Raw genomic sequence first — 19192 nt, 5'->3', positions numbered from 1 at the left:
TCAGTTTGCACAGACAAACATACCACTACAATGGGGGCTGTTTGTTCCATATATGGCCATATCAGCAAATGTTTTATGGGCCAACTGTTGGCAGGAGCTGCACTTTTTTAATGGTGGGTCATTAATAAAATAAGGGATTTTCTATGGTGTGCCCAAGGGCAAATAATAGTCACTAACTCTCATAAAAATGGACTCTTCTTATTGGTTGAATAATAAATGTTAATGGCCCCTGCATTGACATCAATTCCACCAATAAAAAAAGTTTATTTTTATTAGAGTTAGTGACTAATGTATGCCCTTAGAAATAAGGACCGATAAAATAATCAAACTGAATGTTTTATTTGTTTGTGTTACAATTTTTGTTGTGGAGAATGGATATGTTGAACATGAACATATCTTGGGAGTGAATAGAGACAAAAGATACATGGATAGTATGACGGTTGAGAGTTGAAAACACGAGAAAGTGCAGCTTAGAATCTTGGCGGGAAAATCAAAATATTAATTTGCGGGAAAAGTGAAATGAATAATTAATGTTTCAATTATAACGAGAGTGATGGAGATGGAAGAATGGACAGATGAGATGAGTGATATGCTAGTGTAAGCAGACCAACCCTAAATCAAAGAGACCCCATTCATCTTTCGGTTTACCTCTTTTTGTCTTTAAATACACAACCATATTTTTTTAATAAAATTATAAGTACATTATTATTTAAATTTAAAATTTATAAATGAAAGTTGAGGCTGTACCTTGTTATTGTGCTATTTAAACATACGCATGAACACCATTTGCAGTTCTGGTATCGATATTCTTAACGTCCCGTAAAGAAAGCGCTATAAAAATTCGACTATAACAAGATGAAGGGTGATAGTGTACCACTGTACCTGTTGCAAATTGTGGTGGGTTTTACGTTAATTGTCGCTGGCTATTTACAAATTCTTGATAAAACAGATGACAACAAAAACAAAAAAGAAGAATGATGATTAAAATAACAATAAATAAAAATAGTTAAAAAGCAAGCTGTTGGTTCAACATTTTCCACTTCTCCTCTCCCTACAACTTTCCAATATTTCCATCTCAGGCCCCACAAATTCATCTTACTCTAATAAATAAACTTTTCCCAAGCAGCAACAAAACATAAACTCATTTCTTCTCCTTAACCCAATTTTCAAATCTTCCCACCATTTCTTCATTTCCCCCAAATTTCTCAAATCTAAAAAAATGGAAGACAAATTAGACAACAACATAGACCCTCTCTTCTGGCTTCCCACTGACTTCCTCTCCGACAACGAGGACGACATATTCATAGGCCAAGACAACCTTAATCTCACCTCCAACACTCAACTTCCGCCTCACTTCCCATACGACTTCACTGAGTTGAATCGCCCTTTTGCTTCTGAGGTAACACCTTTGTTCCATTCTTCACACACACTGCCAATTATTTATTTTCTTCTAGTTAAACAAACTCAAATATTCACATTGTCTTGTTTTTAAAATGATTCTAACCATCGACATCCCGAAAAGGAAGCGGAGATAATACCGCTACACATTCTCACTAACTAATATTCTGTTGTTTCCGCAGAACAAGTGGGCTTTGTCCCGGTCACCACAGTCGATACTGAGTCCAGTGTTAAGCAATGGAAGCCCAAATGGCCCGTCATCTCCAACGGCGCCGTTTACTCGAAAACAGGACCAGTCGTGGAATCTAATATGTGCTGCTGCAGGGGAAGTTAACATGTGGAAGATGAAGAATGAAACTGCTAACAAAAACAGAGCACTACCCACCCCACATAATATTTTCACTCACCACGTAAGATATTACTACCACTCCTATTTATAATTTATATTTTTTCTTCCATTATTTTTTTGTACTTTTTTTTGAATAAAAACACGTAATATTTTCAATCATGTTTATGTATTGTTTTTAAAAAAATTATTGTGCAGAATAATTGTTCTTACTGTTTCCGTTCTTTAACTAGAGCGGGGTGTTATATATTTTGCGCTTATACTAGTTGTGTGCTTATTGCAGGTGAAGCAAAATAATGGTTCAGTGTGGGGAGGAGTTTCAGCAGAATTTGTTTGTGGTTTTAGTCGAAATGCAAGATGTAGAAGAGCTCAAAGTCCGTTTCAATGTGGATGGCCTGCCTTACCAATTCGGAACCAACATTTTTATGTAAATGGGCGTGTGAGTCATCCAAGTTCTATTTTTGCTGGTGGCATGAGAAATGTTGCCGGTGGTGGTGTTGGTTTGAACAAGAAATGTGCAGGCACTGGTGTGTTTTTGCCTCGTACATGTCCAGACACCGCCCCTTCCCCGGTTAAACCCGGTAATTTTTTTTTCTTTAATACGATAGAAACTCGTAAATTAAAGTTGATCGATATATATTTTTGAACTCAATAAATTAATAATCCGAATAATTGAAAAAAAATTCCCCATCCTGAATTTTTCACTTTATCCAGATTCAACTGTTCATAATTTTTCATTTTAGTCTAGCCTTCTTTATTGTGGTTTAAAGGCCTATAGAATACTGTCAAATTTTAGTTATAGTTTAATTTGTAATCCAGTTTCTTGGTTACCTAATAAGCTGCCAAACACATTTGTTTACATATTTCATCTGATTGTCTTTTTACCCATTAAATATTGTTTTCTTTCTATCCTAGTCTAGTAGTTTTCAAACTTGTTTTCAAACTTGAAAATACTGCAAAGCTTCTGCCTAGGTTTTGAGTCTTTTGACTGTGGGAAATAGTGCTTGGCCTACATCCAGCTGTTGTGTCCTTTTTCTTTTTGGGTTGTTGTTTTGACTATTGGATTCTGGCCCTTTTAGACCCCATCTGCAGTTTAAAACTTCATTCAATGTAGGGCTAAGTGAGAGCAAGATGATTAGTATATGTTGCTTATGTAATCATTCTTTTTGTTTAGGTTGTCCAGCTTCTTTAATACCATCCAGGCCTGCTCCAACTTCGAATGTTAAATGTAATTATGATGTGATGAGTAAAGCCCCAGCTCAATTCACAGTAGGTGGTGTCAACCCAGATCATGGTAAATACTGGATACTGCTTGATACTAATATTTTTTACAATCTTTACACCGTCTAAGTTACACTATTTATGGAAACACCTTTCGTGGATTTACATACATCCTACTCCCTCTGTCCTAATAGACTGTTAACTCGTTCGATTGTTAACATTTCCTAAAAAACATTTTTAATTTACGTGCCTTGTTTATATGTTACTCGAATTGGAGGAACTTAGGGAGGATCATACTCTGAAACTGCTCCAACACTGTTCTACGAGCAGGACGCATTTTGTTAAGTAGAGCAGGACACATTCTGTTATGTTTTGTTACATGACTTAATTTTTTTTAAAAAAAATCCGCCTATGCAGAAACAATGCGGAGGAATGCAGGATTGGGAAAATGGCACAATGCGATGAATATGATGGGGAACAGGGCTATGAATTGTAAGATGCTTCTCCCTGAGGAATGGTCTTATTGATCAACCATAATCTGAACTCCAGTTTGTGATGAATGTAGGTGTAGTGCAAGAAAGTAGATTATATTAGTAATAATAAGATTATATAACTAAGGTTTTGGTATAAATAAGATTCTTCTCAAGGTATGAGAAGTGAAAGGTAAAAATAAGGGGATCCTAGGCAGCTGTTTTTTTGTGGTCTACAAGGTTTGAGTTTTGACAATGTGAATGTGGAAAGTGGTAGAATGTGATGATGGGCTGGCTGAGTAGTTAATAAAAGGGGGGAAGGGGCCAAGGAGGTGGTGGGGGAATGGCATCAAATCAGTGGTAGTATCATGCAGGATATCTATCTTGTTGGTGGTGCCAAAAGATTGATGCTGTAATTGTAAGCCATAATATCCTCTTTTCATGTTAATGAAGATCTTTACTATATGGGTCCATCCATGTATGTCTGTATGCTAATAAGAAATGAAATCCTATTTTCTGGTCGGATATGTTTATTTTTTAATATTTATTTATTATATGATTTAATAATCAGTTCATTACATGATTTTTCATTAAATATCATAACAGAAATGAAAAATTATTGATAACTTTATCAATCTAAGTTTGCATCAGAAGGAATGCACTAACCTAGAACCGGAAAAAATCAGAAGATTACATCTCTATTTGCCTTTGCTAAAAGTATTTACATCATTCATTTATATAGAAGGTTTATTCAACTTTAAAGACACTAAGAAGTATATTAATAAAAACCTATACTACTCTTATATCTTATTACTCCCCCTTGTGTTATGGAACGAGAACATTGTGAAGATCCAAACTTGAAGATAACCGACAAATGTAACAACAACTATGCTAAAATAATGGTAACCGAATAATGCTCAGATAAAAAAGGTAGAAGAACATAAGATGCAAAGTTCATGTAAAAATAATATGAGAATTTGAATGAAGAAACATGATTCGAGGAAGAATTTGAAGAAATATATTTGAGGAGGAAGAAGAATAAATAAATGAGAATAAAATAATCATAGTTACTTGACTCGATGCAAGCTAAACCGTTTGTTTCATAGCTAAAAAAGAAGTACAACAACCTGCCTTAATGCAAGCTTAGCTATCAACTTTTATAGAAGAAGAAAATGATAGCAACTTACTAATGTAAGATAAGTTTGTTTAAATTTACGTCCTGGCTTCGCTTTTCATTAGAAGAGTCGGGCTTTTCTAGTCATTAAAAGAATCCTCGATTGTGTGTCATTTGAGGATTGCTTCAACTTCAATCGAGTCATGGCTTTACTAGCCATTAAAGGACTCCTAGATCTGAGCGCATTAGAAAACTCCCGATTTTACTTGCCATTATAGGACTGTTTCTCAGAGATTTCAACATAAGCGAAGTAATCATTCACTTCAATGTATTGAACTCTCAGTTTCAACAACCCATGAAAGTGCATAATTTTCATGCATAATTTCGAGTAAAAAAGAGCTCCATACTCGATAATTTTTAAATATTAGGTTCCATAAAAAAACAACTGAGTCGTCTAAATGCTTAAATCAATCACTTAGAGAGTACTTTGAGGTAGCTCTATCTCAGTGCAAAATCTAGACATCTATAACAATTTGACTATGCAAGCTAAGCTATTGAATAAGCTCGAGTACTCGTTCAATCAATCTACACATTTCAAAATTGAACTCTCGGCTTTTATTTCATCGAGTAATAATAGTGTAAAAGGTCGCCTTCACATGACCTCTTTAAAAGTACTCCCTGTTCAGAGCCTACATGTCCTTGGGATGAGCCTATCAACAACTTTTTAATACCCCACTAGAAGAATTATTTTATCAGTATTGAGGTGCTGAACAGGAATCCCAAACCACATTGAACAGGAATCCTACAAATCATCCGTTGATTTATATTTATCCTTAATTCTTTAGTACATCTGTACATGACCAACATTACTATCATCAACCATAAATAATCCAATAGCAATATGATACCAAGAATGTCTTGTCCAATCCAAATATATAACCCATTCCGATGTGCAGCCAAGAAAACCGTAAACACGAAGCAGAAGACGAAGACAATTAAAGAGAACATATAGACATTTATGAAGTTTCTTCATTTAGTTGACATAATGGATAGTACACAAGAATGCATTTCAAATTAATTTCAATAATTTTTTTATCATCTTCATCAGTATCTGAGGATTCCTTTCATAAATTTGACTATATTCTCTCTTACTTTTGTTGCAAATGGTTATGCCTTTTCAAGGTGAAGCATAAGTTACAGTCCGAACAACCATAAATCATAATAATGGTACTGACATATCCAGAACTGGACGAAGTGGTGCATTAAGTAGTAATTTCACAGCGTTTCTTCCACCTGCCAAAGCCTTGCTTGGAACCTCTCCATCCGACTTTGTAAAAACCACAGATGGAGTTTAATATTTATTCAATATTAAGGAACTAAGTACATTAGGAAAGGTTTATACTACCATTATATCTTATTAATTATAAGTATTAGACGAGGCATAGAGGTCTGTCAATAAACTGAAAATCCGATCCAACTTGCTCTGATTCCGAAATCATTTTAGCAAATATGGATCGATCTATTAAAAATTTAATTATGGATCCATCCCGATAAGAATAATTCGATTATAAATGGAGCGGATATGAATTTAGGTCAATCTGATCCGTTGATAGCCCGATTCGGTTTATATATATAATAAATAAAATTCGACTTAGTTAATAATAAATAAAATTTGAATTTACAATTATTTAAATCGAAATCCAGTTGTTTGATGATTAAGTAAGACTTAATGAGATAACAATTAGGAATTTTGGATTATAATAACTACTCCCTTCGTCCCTTTGAATTGTTAACATTTGAAATGAAGTGTTCGACACGTATTTTAAGGCTCCTATATAATATAGTTACATCAATTATTTTTCAATTTTTTTTCTTCTGAATAATTATTATATGTTTAAACTATTATTCAGAAAAAGAAAATTTTCAAAATAAGTTATACAACTATATTAGACAAGTGCCTTAAAATGTGTGTCGAACACTTCATTTCAAATGTTAACAATTCAAAGGGACGGAGGGAGTATAATTTAGATTGGAGTTAGAATTCAATTTTATCGATCTCATATATAATCTCTTATTTGGCTAATTAAGTGAGTTATATTTTTATTAGATAAAATATAAAATCCTAGCAGTTAGAGAGATAGAAGAAGAAGAAGAAGAACGAGTTCAGTTTTTCCGTGCTACTATACGCCTCCTTCACTCAATCTTTCGTGTGGATACATAAACGGCGTAGATCGCTCGGCGGGATACATGGTGATCGTATTAAGCAAGGACCTCCTTGGGATGAGCCTATCAACAACTTTTCAATACCCCACCAGGAAGAATTTTTTATCAGTATTGAGGTGCTAAACAGGAACCCCAAACCACATTGAACAAGAATCCCACAGATCATCCGTTGATATACATTTATCCTTAAATTCTTTAGTACATCTGTACATGGCCAACATTAATATCATCAACCATAAATAATCCAATAGCAATATGATACCAAGAATGTCTTGTCCAATCCAAATATATAACCCATTCTGATGTGCAGCCAAGAAAACCGTAAACACGAAGCAGAAGATGAAGACAATTAAAGAGAACATAGAGACATTTATGAAGTTTCTCCATTTAGTTGACACAATGGATAGTACACAAGAATGCATTTCATATTAATTTCAATAAATTTTTTTATCATCTTCATCAGTATCTGAGGATTCCTTTCATAAATTTGACTATATTTTCTCTTACTTTTGTTGCAAATGGTTATGCCTTTTCAAGGGAAGCATAAGTTACAGTCCGAATAACCATAAATCATAATAATGGTATAGACATATCCAGAACTGGACGAAGTGGTGCATTAAGTAGTAATTTCATACCACTTCTTCCACCTACCAAAGCCTTGCTTGGAACCTCTCCATCTGACTTTGTGACAACCACAAATAGAGTTTAATGTTTATTCAACATTAAGGATACTAAGTACATTAGGATAAGTGTATACTACCCTTATATCTTATTAATTATAACTATTAGACGAGGCATAGATGTCTGTCAATAAACTAAAAATTTGATCCAACCCGATCTGATCCGAGATCATTTTAGCGAATATGGATCGATCTATTAAAAATTTAATTCGGGATCGAACCCGGTAAGAATAATCCGATTATAAATGGAGCGGATATGAATTTAGGTCGATTTGATCCGTTAATAGCCCGATTCGGTTTATATATATGATAAATGAAATTCGACTTAGTTAATAATAAATCAAATTTGAATTTACAATTATGTAAATCGAAATTCAGTTGTTTCATGATTAAGTAAGACTTAATTAGATAACAATTAGAAATTTTGGATTCGAATAACTATAATTTAGATTGGAGTTAGAATTCATTTTTATCAATCTCATATATAATCTCTTATTTGGCTAATTAAGTGGGTTATATTTTTATTAGATAAAATATAAAACCCTAGAAGCTAGAGAGATAGAATAAGAAGAAGAACGAGTTCAGATTTTCGGTGCTAGTATACACCTCTTCGCTCAATCTTTCGTGTGGATACATATACGGCGTAGATCGCTCAGCGGGATACGCGGTGATGTTTTTAAGCAAGGGGATACGCGGTGATGTTTTTAAGCAAGGACCTCCTTGGGATGAGCCTATCAACAACTTTTCAATACCCCACCAAAAGAATTTTTTATCAGTATTGAGGTGTTGTACATAGAGCTATTCACGAACCAAGCTGTTCGCGAAAAAGCTCGAGCTCGACTCGTTAAAGGCTCATTCGGCTCGGTTCGTTTATGAACTCGAACTCGAACAAATAAATTTGTTTGTTAAGTAAAACCGAGCTCGAGCCGAGTTTTAGTATGTTCGGCTCGAGCTCGACTCGAGCTCGTTCGGCTCGAGCTCGGCTCGTTAAAACTCGAAAAAAAAATATTTTTTAAATATTTTTATTTATACTTACAGCAACTAGTATAGATACACAGACAGAGTTGAAGAGAAGAAGAAGAACATGACTATTCACAATCAACAATCAAATCACAGCCAAATCAAAAACAAATCTAAACATGCCAAGTCAAATAAATATCTTCCCACACCCTTCACTTATTGATAAAACCCCATGTTAGGTCACACTTTCACTGTAGAGGGGGTGAATACAGTGTTTATTACAATCAAATCGAACTTCAAGAATTTAAGTAACAGAAAACAAACTTTATTGAAACAATAAACTCTGTTACAATCTGGAACTGTTATCTCTCAGTGATGAACAAAAATATCACGAGAGCTGCTAGGGTTACAGTAAATAATATTCTCGATAATGATAACACTTATAGTGTAAACCCTATGTCTGTGTTTATATATTACACAGTTACAAGATAATCGCTAATTGATATGGAATATAATTCTGCTTCCTAATATATATCAATCAGATATCTTTTATTCCAAGTATTCCATTCTTTATGGAATTCCTTCTTCATGCATATCTCTTCTTATGTTTATCTTGATCTTCTTAACTTTAATCAGCTATTGTCCTTATCTGATCGTCCTTCAGCACTTAAGTTCTGATATCTATCTCCTGATGCTTATCTCCTGATAACATAAGTACTGATATCCCTTAAGTCCTGACGTCCAGTATAAGTACTGATCAGTTAAGTACTGATTTGTCCTGTTCAAATAAGATCTGAAATCTAAACATAGAACATATTAGCCATGACATTATCAAATATATCTAACAATCTCCCCCAACTTGTAAATTAGCAAAATATACAAGTTTAACAGATATTTGATGATGTCAAAAACATTAAGTACAAATGCATGAGAATTAGACAAGATAACTACAACTTACAGTCCTTAAAGCTTTTACCAATTCAACTTCTGATAACAACTTTAGTCTGTATACACATCAGAATTTAAGCAGTTGTAGATCTTCGACTTGGCTTCATCATTTTCTGATCTCTCTGATGTCAGGAGTTGTTCTGAGATAATTCTTCAACAAACATTTCTCAGCATATCTGAGTTCATCAATCATTCTCCGTTTGACATCTTTAAGCTCTGCAGTATCTTCACCAGTTTGAAATATTGCAGCTCTGAGATCATTAATCTTTGCTTTTCTCAACTCCTGATCTAGTCTTATGACATAAGCTTTGTCAGACTCTAGATTAAACTCAAGCCCCTTAATACCAAGATATGTTCTGATCTGTGCAGTATTAGGCTTCATATCAACAATATCACCATTGTGATTTCTGTACTTTGGAACATATATGCTGTCAGACTTAACAGAATAAAGTCTTTTCTGTCTCTGAATCTGTTCTTTCAAATAGTTTGCAGCAGTCCCTGTCAATCTGTCATCCACTTGAAGTAAGAATAATACATGCTCCAATTCTTCAAAATACTTCAATGGAATGGCATTTTGTCTTATATGATATACCCTACCATCTGTCATGAAATACAACAAGATGTGTTCCTTCAAGTAGGTATGGTAAACCATTTGTACAGATTCCAGTTGATTCAATCTTTCAGGAGTTGCTCCAATACCTGGTTCACTCAAGGAAGTTGGATCATTGGTAGTGTTGTGTACTTGTTATTTCTAGTGAACTAACAATGAGATTTACAGAAGGGGGGTTGAATGTAAATCTCAAAACTTTTTCAAGTTTTGAGCAGTTTATAAAGACTGTGTGTTCAAGATGAACAAGTGTGTGAATTGCTTTAAGCTGATACAGACAGATATATATTCAAACACAAATGTAAAGAACACAATAAACCTTTAAAAACTTTTCTGGTGGATTTGTTGTTCCACCAGAGATGGTATTTCAGAAATTCTGTGATCTAAGAATTTGATCACAGCTGCATCCTAGTACAAACTAGATAATTTTTCTCTCAAGATTTTTCTAAACAGCTCTGGAAAAATTCTTATCTAATTACTAGCTACTACTTGGTTTATATATATTACCAAGTTTACAAGTGAAGACAATGATATAATAAAATAACAAAGTAAGATCTCCACTTGTTTCTTCTCCAGTTCACTCCAGTACTTTGTTGACTTAATGTCTCTTTATACTAGAGTAGAACGGCTGCTTTTTCTGATGTTCCTGAAATTAGGCTTCCACATTTCAGTTATCTCTGTTCACCCACGTGCCTCTGTTTGTAGGTACAACTACCACTTATCAACGGTTAATCAGAACATCCGTTGAAGCTTTCATCCGTTGATACACTCATCCGTTGAAGGATGTTATCCGTTGAAGCTTTCATCCATTGATGCTCTCATCCGTTGAAGGATGTTATCCGTTGAAGCTTTAGAGACATCCGTTGAAGCTTAGCTTCTCATCCGTTGAAGGTCTTTAAGTCATCCGTTGATACCACTTCATTTATACAAAATTACAAGGCATGAAATATTTACAATTGGCCTTCCTATCTGCATATCTTCTAGTAGTCAACATGACTCATAGTTTCTCTCAACTTCTAAGAATTACATCTTAAATACAGAGACTGAAATATGCTACAACACTAGACTTATTTCTAAGTAAAGCTACACCATCAACGGATAGCCAAAGTGGTCTTATCCGTTGAGGCTACAGACACTGAATTTCTACTTAAGTGTTTTGTTAAACATATCATCAAACTAATGCACATATATTCCTAACAATCTCCCCCTATTTATGTCTATAAGAATTGTAGGCATAAATTCAGGGTTAACTTGATGATAACAAAACACTTAACAGATATATGAAATGAAACTAAGCAGAAATTCAAAAGTGCTGCAAAAGTGTATGTACTAGGAGGTAATTGAAGATTTACAGTATTTCCAAGGGTGCTCCTCTAGCCTGAGCAAATCATTATCTTCTTCTTTGTTCCCTGGTTTTCTTTCCTAGCCCTTTGTCATTTTCCTCAATTTGGAGTTGGAGTTGTCTGAAGAATTCAGCTTCATCTTCAACACTGATATCCAACTTAGATTGCATTTCCTTGAGAGTTTCATTGCTGGCAATCTTGAGTTGGTCTTCAAGTCTGAAAAATCTTCTGACTCCTTTGTCATCTCTAAATTCCATCAACCAATGAGGTGATTTGTTAATTTTAGTTCCCCTTTCTTGAATGAGTAAGGTTCTGGGCAAAGCATTGGGTTCCCTCCAAGTCTTCCTTATGTTGGCAAACTTGTTGAGAATTTCAGTCTTGGCAGTTCTGGTAAAGCCAGAATCCTTCTGTATGGCTGAAAAGACTCTGACCAAGGTAGAGTAGCCTTAATTCAGAATCCTGTAGAGAGGCCATGTTCTTTCCCCAGCTCCCTTGTATCTGAACACCAAACTCTCTGGTAGCTGTCTGTAGGCAGCTATTCCCCTTACTTCCTCTAGCTCATCCAGATAGAGATTAATGTCTGAAGTTTCTTTTATGTCACAGATGTGAACATAATCATCTTTAGAAATGGGTGACTTAGGGTTAGGTTGTTGTTTTTGAGTGAATTTCTTAGAGGTTATGGGAGGTGTAGATTTGGGTTTTCTTTTCTGTTTCTTTGGTAGTGGAAGAGTGGTTAGAAAGGTAGGCAATTTGATGGTGTCCCAATCAATAGGTTCCTCTTTTGGAATGATTGGTTCACCATGGATGTTTATAGTGGGATTAGCAACAAGAGGTTCAGGTATGGAAGGTAGTGGTTTAGATATAGATTTGGTTATTTCAGTATTATCTTCACTCCTTCTATGTGCCTTGGCCTTTCTTCTGTTTCCCTTCTGCCATTCCTCTCTTTCTTCCATACTCTCACCAAATATACTCCCAAAAACCTCATCTAGGTCTGCAATCTTGTCTTCACCCCTGACTTCAATTCCTTTTTCTTCTTCAACTTGACTTGACTTAAGCTGTTGTTCAAGCTTTGCTTGTGCTCTTTTGTCAGCCATTAGTTGCTTGACTTCTTCCTTCTTGGCTATTGAGAATTTGGGATGTCCTTGCATCACACATATGTTCTTTCCCTCTCTAGAGATAATAGCCCTATTTCTCCTTACAGCCTCATCCATGGTTTCTTTGAGATAAGCAATACTCCTACCTAAAAGCTTGTTCTCATCAGCTTTTGGAGGAGGAAAGTCCACTTCTTTTAAAGGATTCTTTGTAGAGTCCTTATTGGATCTTTTATTGGGCTTGAGAATTATAGCTTGTAGTTCTTTGGAAGAAGCTTCTCCATCCTTATGTCTCCCTACTGGCTTGAGCTCCATGTTGATTGGTTCAATCTTTGTGCTATATTTCACAGATGTTGATTTATCTTGTGTAGAGCCAAACAACAGTTGCAACCTTTCATCAATTCTCCTCCTTTGCTCTTTCACTTGAATTTCAGCTGCTGCTAGCTGAATCAAATCAATTCCATCATGCTTTCCTTTGATTTGAATGATTGGAGAAGTAGTGATGGCAGGAACTAGCACTTTAGATATTTTGATTTTTGTAGATGGCTCTCCTTCCCCTTCCCTTTTACTCTCCCCCTTTTTGTTATCATCAAGGAGAGGGGTCAAGCCTTGTGCTTTTGCCAGCTGCATTAGGAGACTGGTTTGAGATTGTTGGTTGTGAAGAATGGTGGCCACAGAATCTTCAATAACTTGAACTCTGTCTTCCAACTTGGCCAGCCTTTTCTCAGTATCTGATTCCTTTTTCAATCTCGAAACCAAGTCCTGCAATGTACCATAGGGCAGGACTGAATCCAATTTTTCAGAACTGTAGGATTTCAAGTCAGCAATATCCTTCCTGAGATCATCCATACTCATATTCTGCTTTACTTGCTGTAACTTCATGAGATGCAGTGAGTCCAGGTGAGCTTGAAGGATAGCCTTGATACTTGCATGTGAAGTGTTCTGAATGGCCTGTTGAATAGTGTTGATTTGTTTGACTAAGGAGACATTGAATTCCCCTGATCTATACTCCTTTGTCAAAGCCCATTCAGGTAGTTTTGGAAATGAACTAGGGCCTTCATCTCCCCCTAAGTTCATGCTTCAATCAAAAGAAACAGAGTCATCATCATCAGAATTTAATCCAAATTCCTCAGATGGCTCACCAGCTATAGAAGGCATCTTGTTAATAGCAGCTTTATCCCTTTGAAGAGATTCTGTTGTGTGTACTAGATGTAGTGTCTTTTCTGCCTCCTCATTGCCCTGAGCAGCCAACATTTGATAGGCTGACACAGGATGAGTAAAAGTGTCAGCATCCAAGGAAATGTTATCAATTACAGCTTTGTAATGTTGCTGAAATTGTCTTTCCTTTTCAGCATCATCCACAATCATTGACTCACTAGCAATGGCTGGTTCCACCCTTATACCTACTGTACCTGCCTTTCTCTCTTTTTCTCTATTTTCTTGCATCAGGGGCTCCCCCTGGCTCACACAACTCACTCCCTCACCTTCACCTACTAAGGTGGTACTCCTCTCACTTACTTTTGCCATGCTGGAAGAAATAGCATGCATTTTTGAGCTCTCAATCTCTCCTTTTGCCTGGGAGCAACCCAGCCTCTCACTCAAATTTTCACTCCCTTCCCTCAATCCTAAGAGTGATTGCACAGTATTCATGTCTTCTACACTTGGAATTGATTCAGTTATGTGTGTAGAGACTATCAACGGATGTGAAATATCCGTTGAAGGTGAAACTGATGTTATCAACGGATAACTGCTGTTAAGCTTATCCGTTGAAGAGCAACCACTTGTCAACGGATGAGTGATATCCGTTGAAGAAGGAAAAGAAGTTGAAATTGAAAGTGATATAACTGTTGAATCTGTGTAGATTGATTTGAGATGTGGTGACACAGATCCTTCAATTATATCTGAAAGAATTTGCGGGTGATCCAACAAATCATCTAAGAGATGATGATCACCTGTATTTGAGTGGGGCTCCTCCCTGAGTTGTAAAGAGGGAGAATCAGGAATTGATGGGAATAACATATCCACATCCAGAGATGGTGATGAAGTGTTTGGTGATTGATGTGTGATTATTGTGAGAGAATGGGGCCGTGACTCCACATTTATTGGAGCCACATCAAACTGAGTTTGAGAAGGCATAGATACAGATGGATGTATCTGTGCAGTGTGTGTACCCTGTGTAGAAGATTGGGTTCTAGCCTTCTTTCTTCTAATAAAAGCTTTTGTTGGTGAGTGTTTGGCTTCAGTGTCCCTCCCTCGTTTGTTCTGTGTTCCTGGTTGGGAACTATTTTCAATAGTAACATCCTTTTGGGAGGATGCAACTAGGGATGTGCTAGATACCTTTTCAACCACCACAGCTTTTTGAGAAACTGTGGCTTGACTAGCTTGGGTACCACTCACCTCTCCCACCTTATCCTGGGAGGCTTTTTGATGTTCACCCCTCCCCTCACCACTCACTCCCTGTTCACTCCCCTCAGGGTTAATGGTTGGTGTTACAACTGTTGTCTTTTGAGAAACAACAGAGGTGGTTTTCTTTGTCTTTGATTTTGAAAGTTTAGTTTTGGTGACCTTGGTAGAAATCTGTTGGGGCATTGTCACAGATTTCATGGCCACACTAGAAGATAAAGAAATGGAGGGGTTGGAAGAAGTAGGAGTTGTAGAAGCAATTACCTCACCTACCTGAGGTGCATTCATGATTGGTAAATATACCAATGGCACACTGCTGTTGAGATCCATTCTCAATAAATCTGCAAGAACTCTTTTCTCTTGTGCCCAGCACTTGAGTTTATTATTCTCATTGATTATGACCAAACCTTCAGCAACATGGTTAGCCAATAACATAAAGAATCTAGCATAATAGATGTTATTAGGTCTATTAGCTTTGTTACCTAATCTAGTACCCAATTCTAGCATCACATAGTTGCTAAAGTTAAAATACCTATCAGAAACAAGCATATAGAGCATATTAACAAGAGATGAAGTTATGGCATCAAAATTACTAATTTTCCCAGAGAAAACCTTTATAAAGGCATCCCCAAGAAAACTCCATTCTTTCCTAAGGCCTTTTCTTCTAATACTCCCTAAACTAGCAGAGTTAAGAGAATAACCTATGGAATCTAACATGCTGGATACATCATTATCAGTGTGTGGTGTCATGGCATTGTTCTCAGGTAATCTAAAACATGCTTGTAAATCATCACAGTTAATACAGTGATTTTTACCTTTGAGAGTGAAGGAGATAGTCATATCTATGGAGTTGAACTCAGCAGTTGTCCAAATCTCCTCAACTACTTCACAGTAAATCGTTGGGGCTTCCAGCATTACATAGCTAAGTTTACAGTTTTTGATGAAGTCCATCATTTTGTGATAGTCTGAATGGGCTTCATTCTTTTCTACCAAAGCTATGAAATTGTTCTTCTCATAGATGAACCCAGATTGAGACATAATTTTCACGACTGGTGCCATTGTTGTGAGTAGAAATTGCAGAGAATAACTTGAAGGTTTTGCAGAGAGAAAATGGTAAATGCTTGAAATTTTAAGAAAGCGTAAAGTAAAAATGAAAATCAGAAGGGCTTATATGCTTTCAAAAAAAAATTAGTAAAAGATTAATCAATAAGTATATGTTAGTGAATTTCAGCCGTTTAAGAATAAACTGTAAGTATTCTAACAACTACCTTTAAAACCAATACATACAGATGTATGTATGAGTATCAACGGTTAAGAAATTAGAATCAACGGCTGTGAAACACCTGAATCGACTGATGTGTCATTTCAACGGATAAGGCAAATTGTCATCCGTTGAAAGGTACTTCAGTTTTATCCATTGACGGATAAAAATTCCAGAAATGTATTTGTCTTTCAACGGATAATGAACATCCGTTGACAGAACAATTTTGACTTTCAACGGATAGGGAACATCCGTTGATGGAATAATCTGTGTTAGAAGTCAAATTTGTTCTAGTGGCTAATACATTTCAGGCTTCAAATCAAATTGCAATAAAGACATGAATTTTAAGAGTAATTAAGCATACCTAGCTCACTTACCAATCTTGTGAATGTTGATTCATCAAGTGGCTTGGTAAATATGTCAGCAATTTGTTGTTCACTTGGAACAAAATGTAGTTTCACTGTACCATTCATGACATGCTCCCTAATGAAGTGGTACTTGATATCAATGTGCTTGGTTCTTGAGTGCTGTACAGGATTCTCTGTTATGGCTATGGCACTTGTGTTGTCACAAAAGATAGGAATTTTATCAACATGAAGTCCATAGTCAAGGAGTTGATTTCTCATCCATAACACTTGAGAGCAGCAACTTCCAGCAGCAATATATTCAGCCTCAGCTGTGGAAGTAGAGACTGAATTTTGCTTTTTGCTAAACCATGATACAAGCTTGTTTCCCAGGAATTGGCAGGAGCCTGTTGTACTTTTTCTGTCTATTTTGCAACCTGCATAGTCTGCATCTGAATAACCAATTAGATCAAAGCCAGATTCTCTAGGATACCAAATACCTAAATTTTGTGTACCCTTGAGATATCTGAAAATCCTTTTGATAGCTATTAAGTGAGACTCCCTAGGATCAGCTTGAAATCTAGCACACAGACATGTAGCAAACATTATATCTGGTCTGCTAGCAGTTAAATATAAAAGTGAACCAACCATGCCTCTATAACTTGTAATGTCCACAGACCTTTCAGTCTTATTTAATTCAAGTTTGGTGGCAGTGGCCATGGGAGTTTTTGCAGATGAACATTCCATTAAGTCAAACTTCTTTAAAAGATCATGAATATATTTAGTTTGACTAATGAAAATTCCATTACTAACTTGTTTAACTTGTAAACCAAGAAAATAGGTTAGTTCTCCCATAAGGCTCATTTCATAATTACTTTGCATTAGCTTAGCAAACTTTTACAAAGTTTATCATCTTTAGAACCAAATATTATGTCATCTACATAAATTTGAATAAGTATACTAGAGCCATTAACATTTCTAAAGAAGAGGTCTTATCAACAGTACCTCTAGTGAAGTGATTCTCCAAAAGAAATTTTGATAAGGTTTCATACCAGGCTCTAGGTGCTTGCTTCAGTCCATAGAGTGCTTTCAACAGATAATACACATAGTCTGGAAAATTTGGATCTTCAAATCCTGGAGGTTGACTTACATAGACTTCTTCCTCTAATTTCCCATTTAGAAATGCACTCTTGATATCCATTTGATAGACTTTGAAATTGGCATGGGCTGCATAGGCTAGAAAAATTCTGATGGCTTCAAGTCTTGCAACAGGGAGCATATGTCTCATCAAAATCTATTCCCTCTTGCTGAGAATAGCCTTTAGCAACCAATCTGGCTTTATTCCTTATGATAATGCCATTTTCATCCATCTTGTTTCTGAATACCCATTTGGTGTCAATAGGACTCTTGTTCTTTGGTTTGGGTACCAGCTTCCAAACTTGGTTTCTCTCAAATTGGTTTAGCTCTTCCTGCATAGCTAATGTCCAATCTGGATCCAATAAGGCTTCTTCCACTTTCCTTAGGTTCCTCCTGAGATAGGAAACTACTATACAGACATTCATCTTGAGTAGTTCTTCTGTTTGCACTTTAGATGATGCATCACCAATGATCAGTTCAAAGGGATGATTCTTGGTCCATTTCCTTTGAAGTGGAAGATGAGCTCTAGATGAGGTGGCCTCAGTATTGTCATGATGTGAGACAGAGTGTTGACTAGTTGAAACTCCCTCCTGAGTTGTTGGTCCTTTGCAGGGTACTTGGAGTTCTATCAACTGATGATGTAAATCGATTATCCGTTGATGAGATATGATCAACGGATGCTTCATTTTGTACTTCAACGGATGATGCACTATGTCTTTCAACGGTACTGCATTGCCTCTATCAATGGATGCAGTATTTTGTGCATTATCCAAGGGCATGTTTTGAATCCCTTTTAAAGTGTCATCTCCATCAATCTCCTCTTCACTATTATCACAATATATCTCAATGTTGTCAAATTTGAGTCTCTCATATTGTCCCTCATCTGTTAGTCCATCAATCTTTTTGTCATCAAACACAACATGCACAGATTCCATAACAATGTTGGTTCTTAGATTGTAGACCCTATAAGATTTTCCAGCTGAATAACCAACAAATATCCCTTCATCAGCCTTTGCATCAAACTTCCCTTTATGGTCAGATTGATTCCTTAGTATAAAGCATTTACATCCAAAGACATGAAGAAAGTTTAGAGTTGGTTTTCTTCTCTTGAACAACTGATAAGGAGTCATGCCTTTAGCTTGATTGATCAAAGAGATATTTTGAGTGAAACAGGCACAATTAACAGCTTCAGCCCAGAAATATGTTGGTAACTTTAATTCTTCAAGCATTGTTCTGGCAGCCCTCAATTAAAGATCTGTTCTTTCTTTCAACTACCCCATTTTGCTGAGGTGTTCTTGGAGCTGAGAACTCATGCATGATTCCATTTTCTTCACAGAACAGCCTCACTTGATAAATTCTTGAACTCAGTTCCATTGTCACTCCTGATATTCCTAACCTTCAAGTCAGGATGATTATTGATTTGCCTGATGTGATTGATAATGATTTCACTTGCTTCATCCTTTGATCCAAGAAAATAGACCCATGAAAACTTTGAGAAATCATCTACAATCACTAAGCAATATCTTTTTCTTGCAATTGACAATACATTGACTGGTCCCAAACAAATCCATATGTAGCAGCTGTAATGGTTCATCAATCGTTATTTCAAGCTTCTTCTTGAATGATGCTTTCCTTTGTTTGCCTTT

General features: G+C 36.0%; 1 protein-coding gene across 2 annotated transcripts; it reads left to right on the top strand.

The window, feature by feature from the left end:
- The first annotated feature begins 313 nt into the window (after window positions 1–313).
- Window positions 314–3954, top strand: LOC141701682 (uncharacterized). 2 transcript variants are annotated; one of them, XM_074505316.1, is made up of 5 exons: window positions 784–1399; window positions 1581–1808; window positions 2028–2325; window positions 2919–3038; window positions 3383–3954. In XM_074505316.1, exons 1-5 carry the CDS (start codon window positions 1220–1222, stop codon window positions 3490–3492), a joined length of 936 nt encoding a protein of 311 aa, XP_074361417.1. In that variant the 5' UTR covers window positions 784–1219; the 3' UTR covers window positions 3493–3954. The 2 variants fall into 2 exon arrangements, with proteins under 2 accessions (XP_074361418.1, XP_074361417.1); XM_074505317.1 differs by lacking the exon at window positions 2919–3038 and having other exon boundaries at window positions 314–1399.
- Window positions 3955–19192: the final 15238 nt, after the last annotated feature.

This window comes from Apium graveolens, unplaced genomic scaffold (genome assembly GCF_009905375.1).
Source record: "Apium graveolens cultivar Ventura unplaced genomic scaffold, ASM990537v1 ctg4292, whole genome shotgun sequence".
Taxonomy (NCBI): Eukaryota; Viridiplantae; Streptophyta; class Magnoliopsida; order Apiales; family Apiaceae; genus Apium; species Apium graveolens.
This window is presented reverse-complemented; position numbering and strand designations above follow the sequence as displayed.

Coding starts and splice junctions, on each gene's coding strand:
- LOC141701682 (XM_074505316.1), top strand. CDS start 1,220: ATGGAAGACAAATTAGACAACAACATAGACCCTCTCTTCTGGCTTCCC. Junction 1,809..2,027: donor ATAATATTTTCACTCACCAC/GTAAGATATTAC, acceptor TGCTTATTGCAG/GTGAAGCAAAATAATGGTTC. Junction 2,326..2,918: donor CCCTTCCCCGGTTAAACCCG/GTAATTTTTTTT, acceptor CTTTTTGTTTAG/GTTGTCCAGCTTCTTTAATA.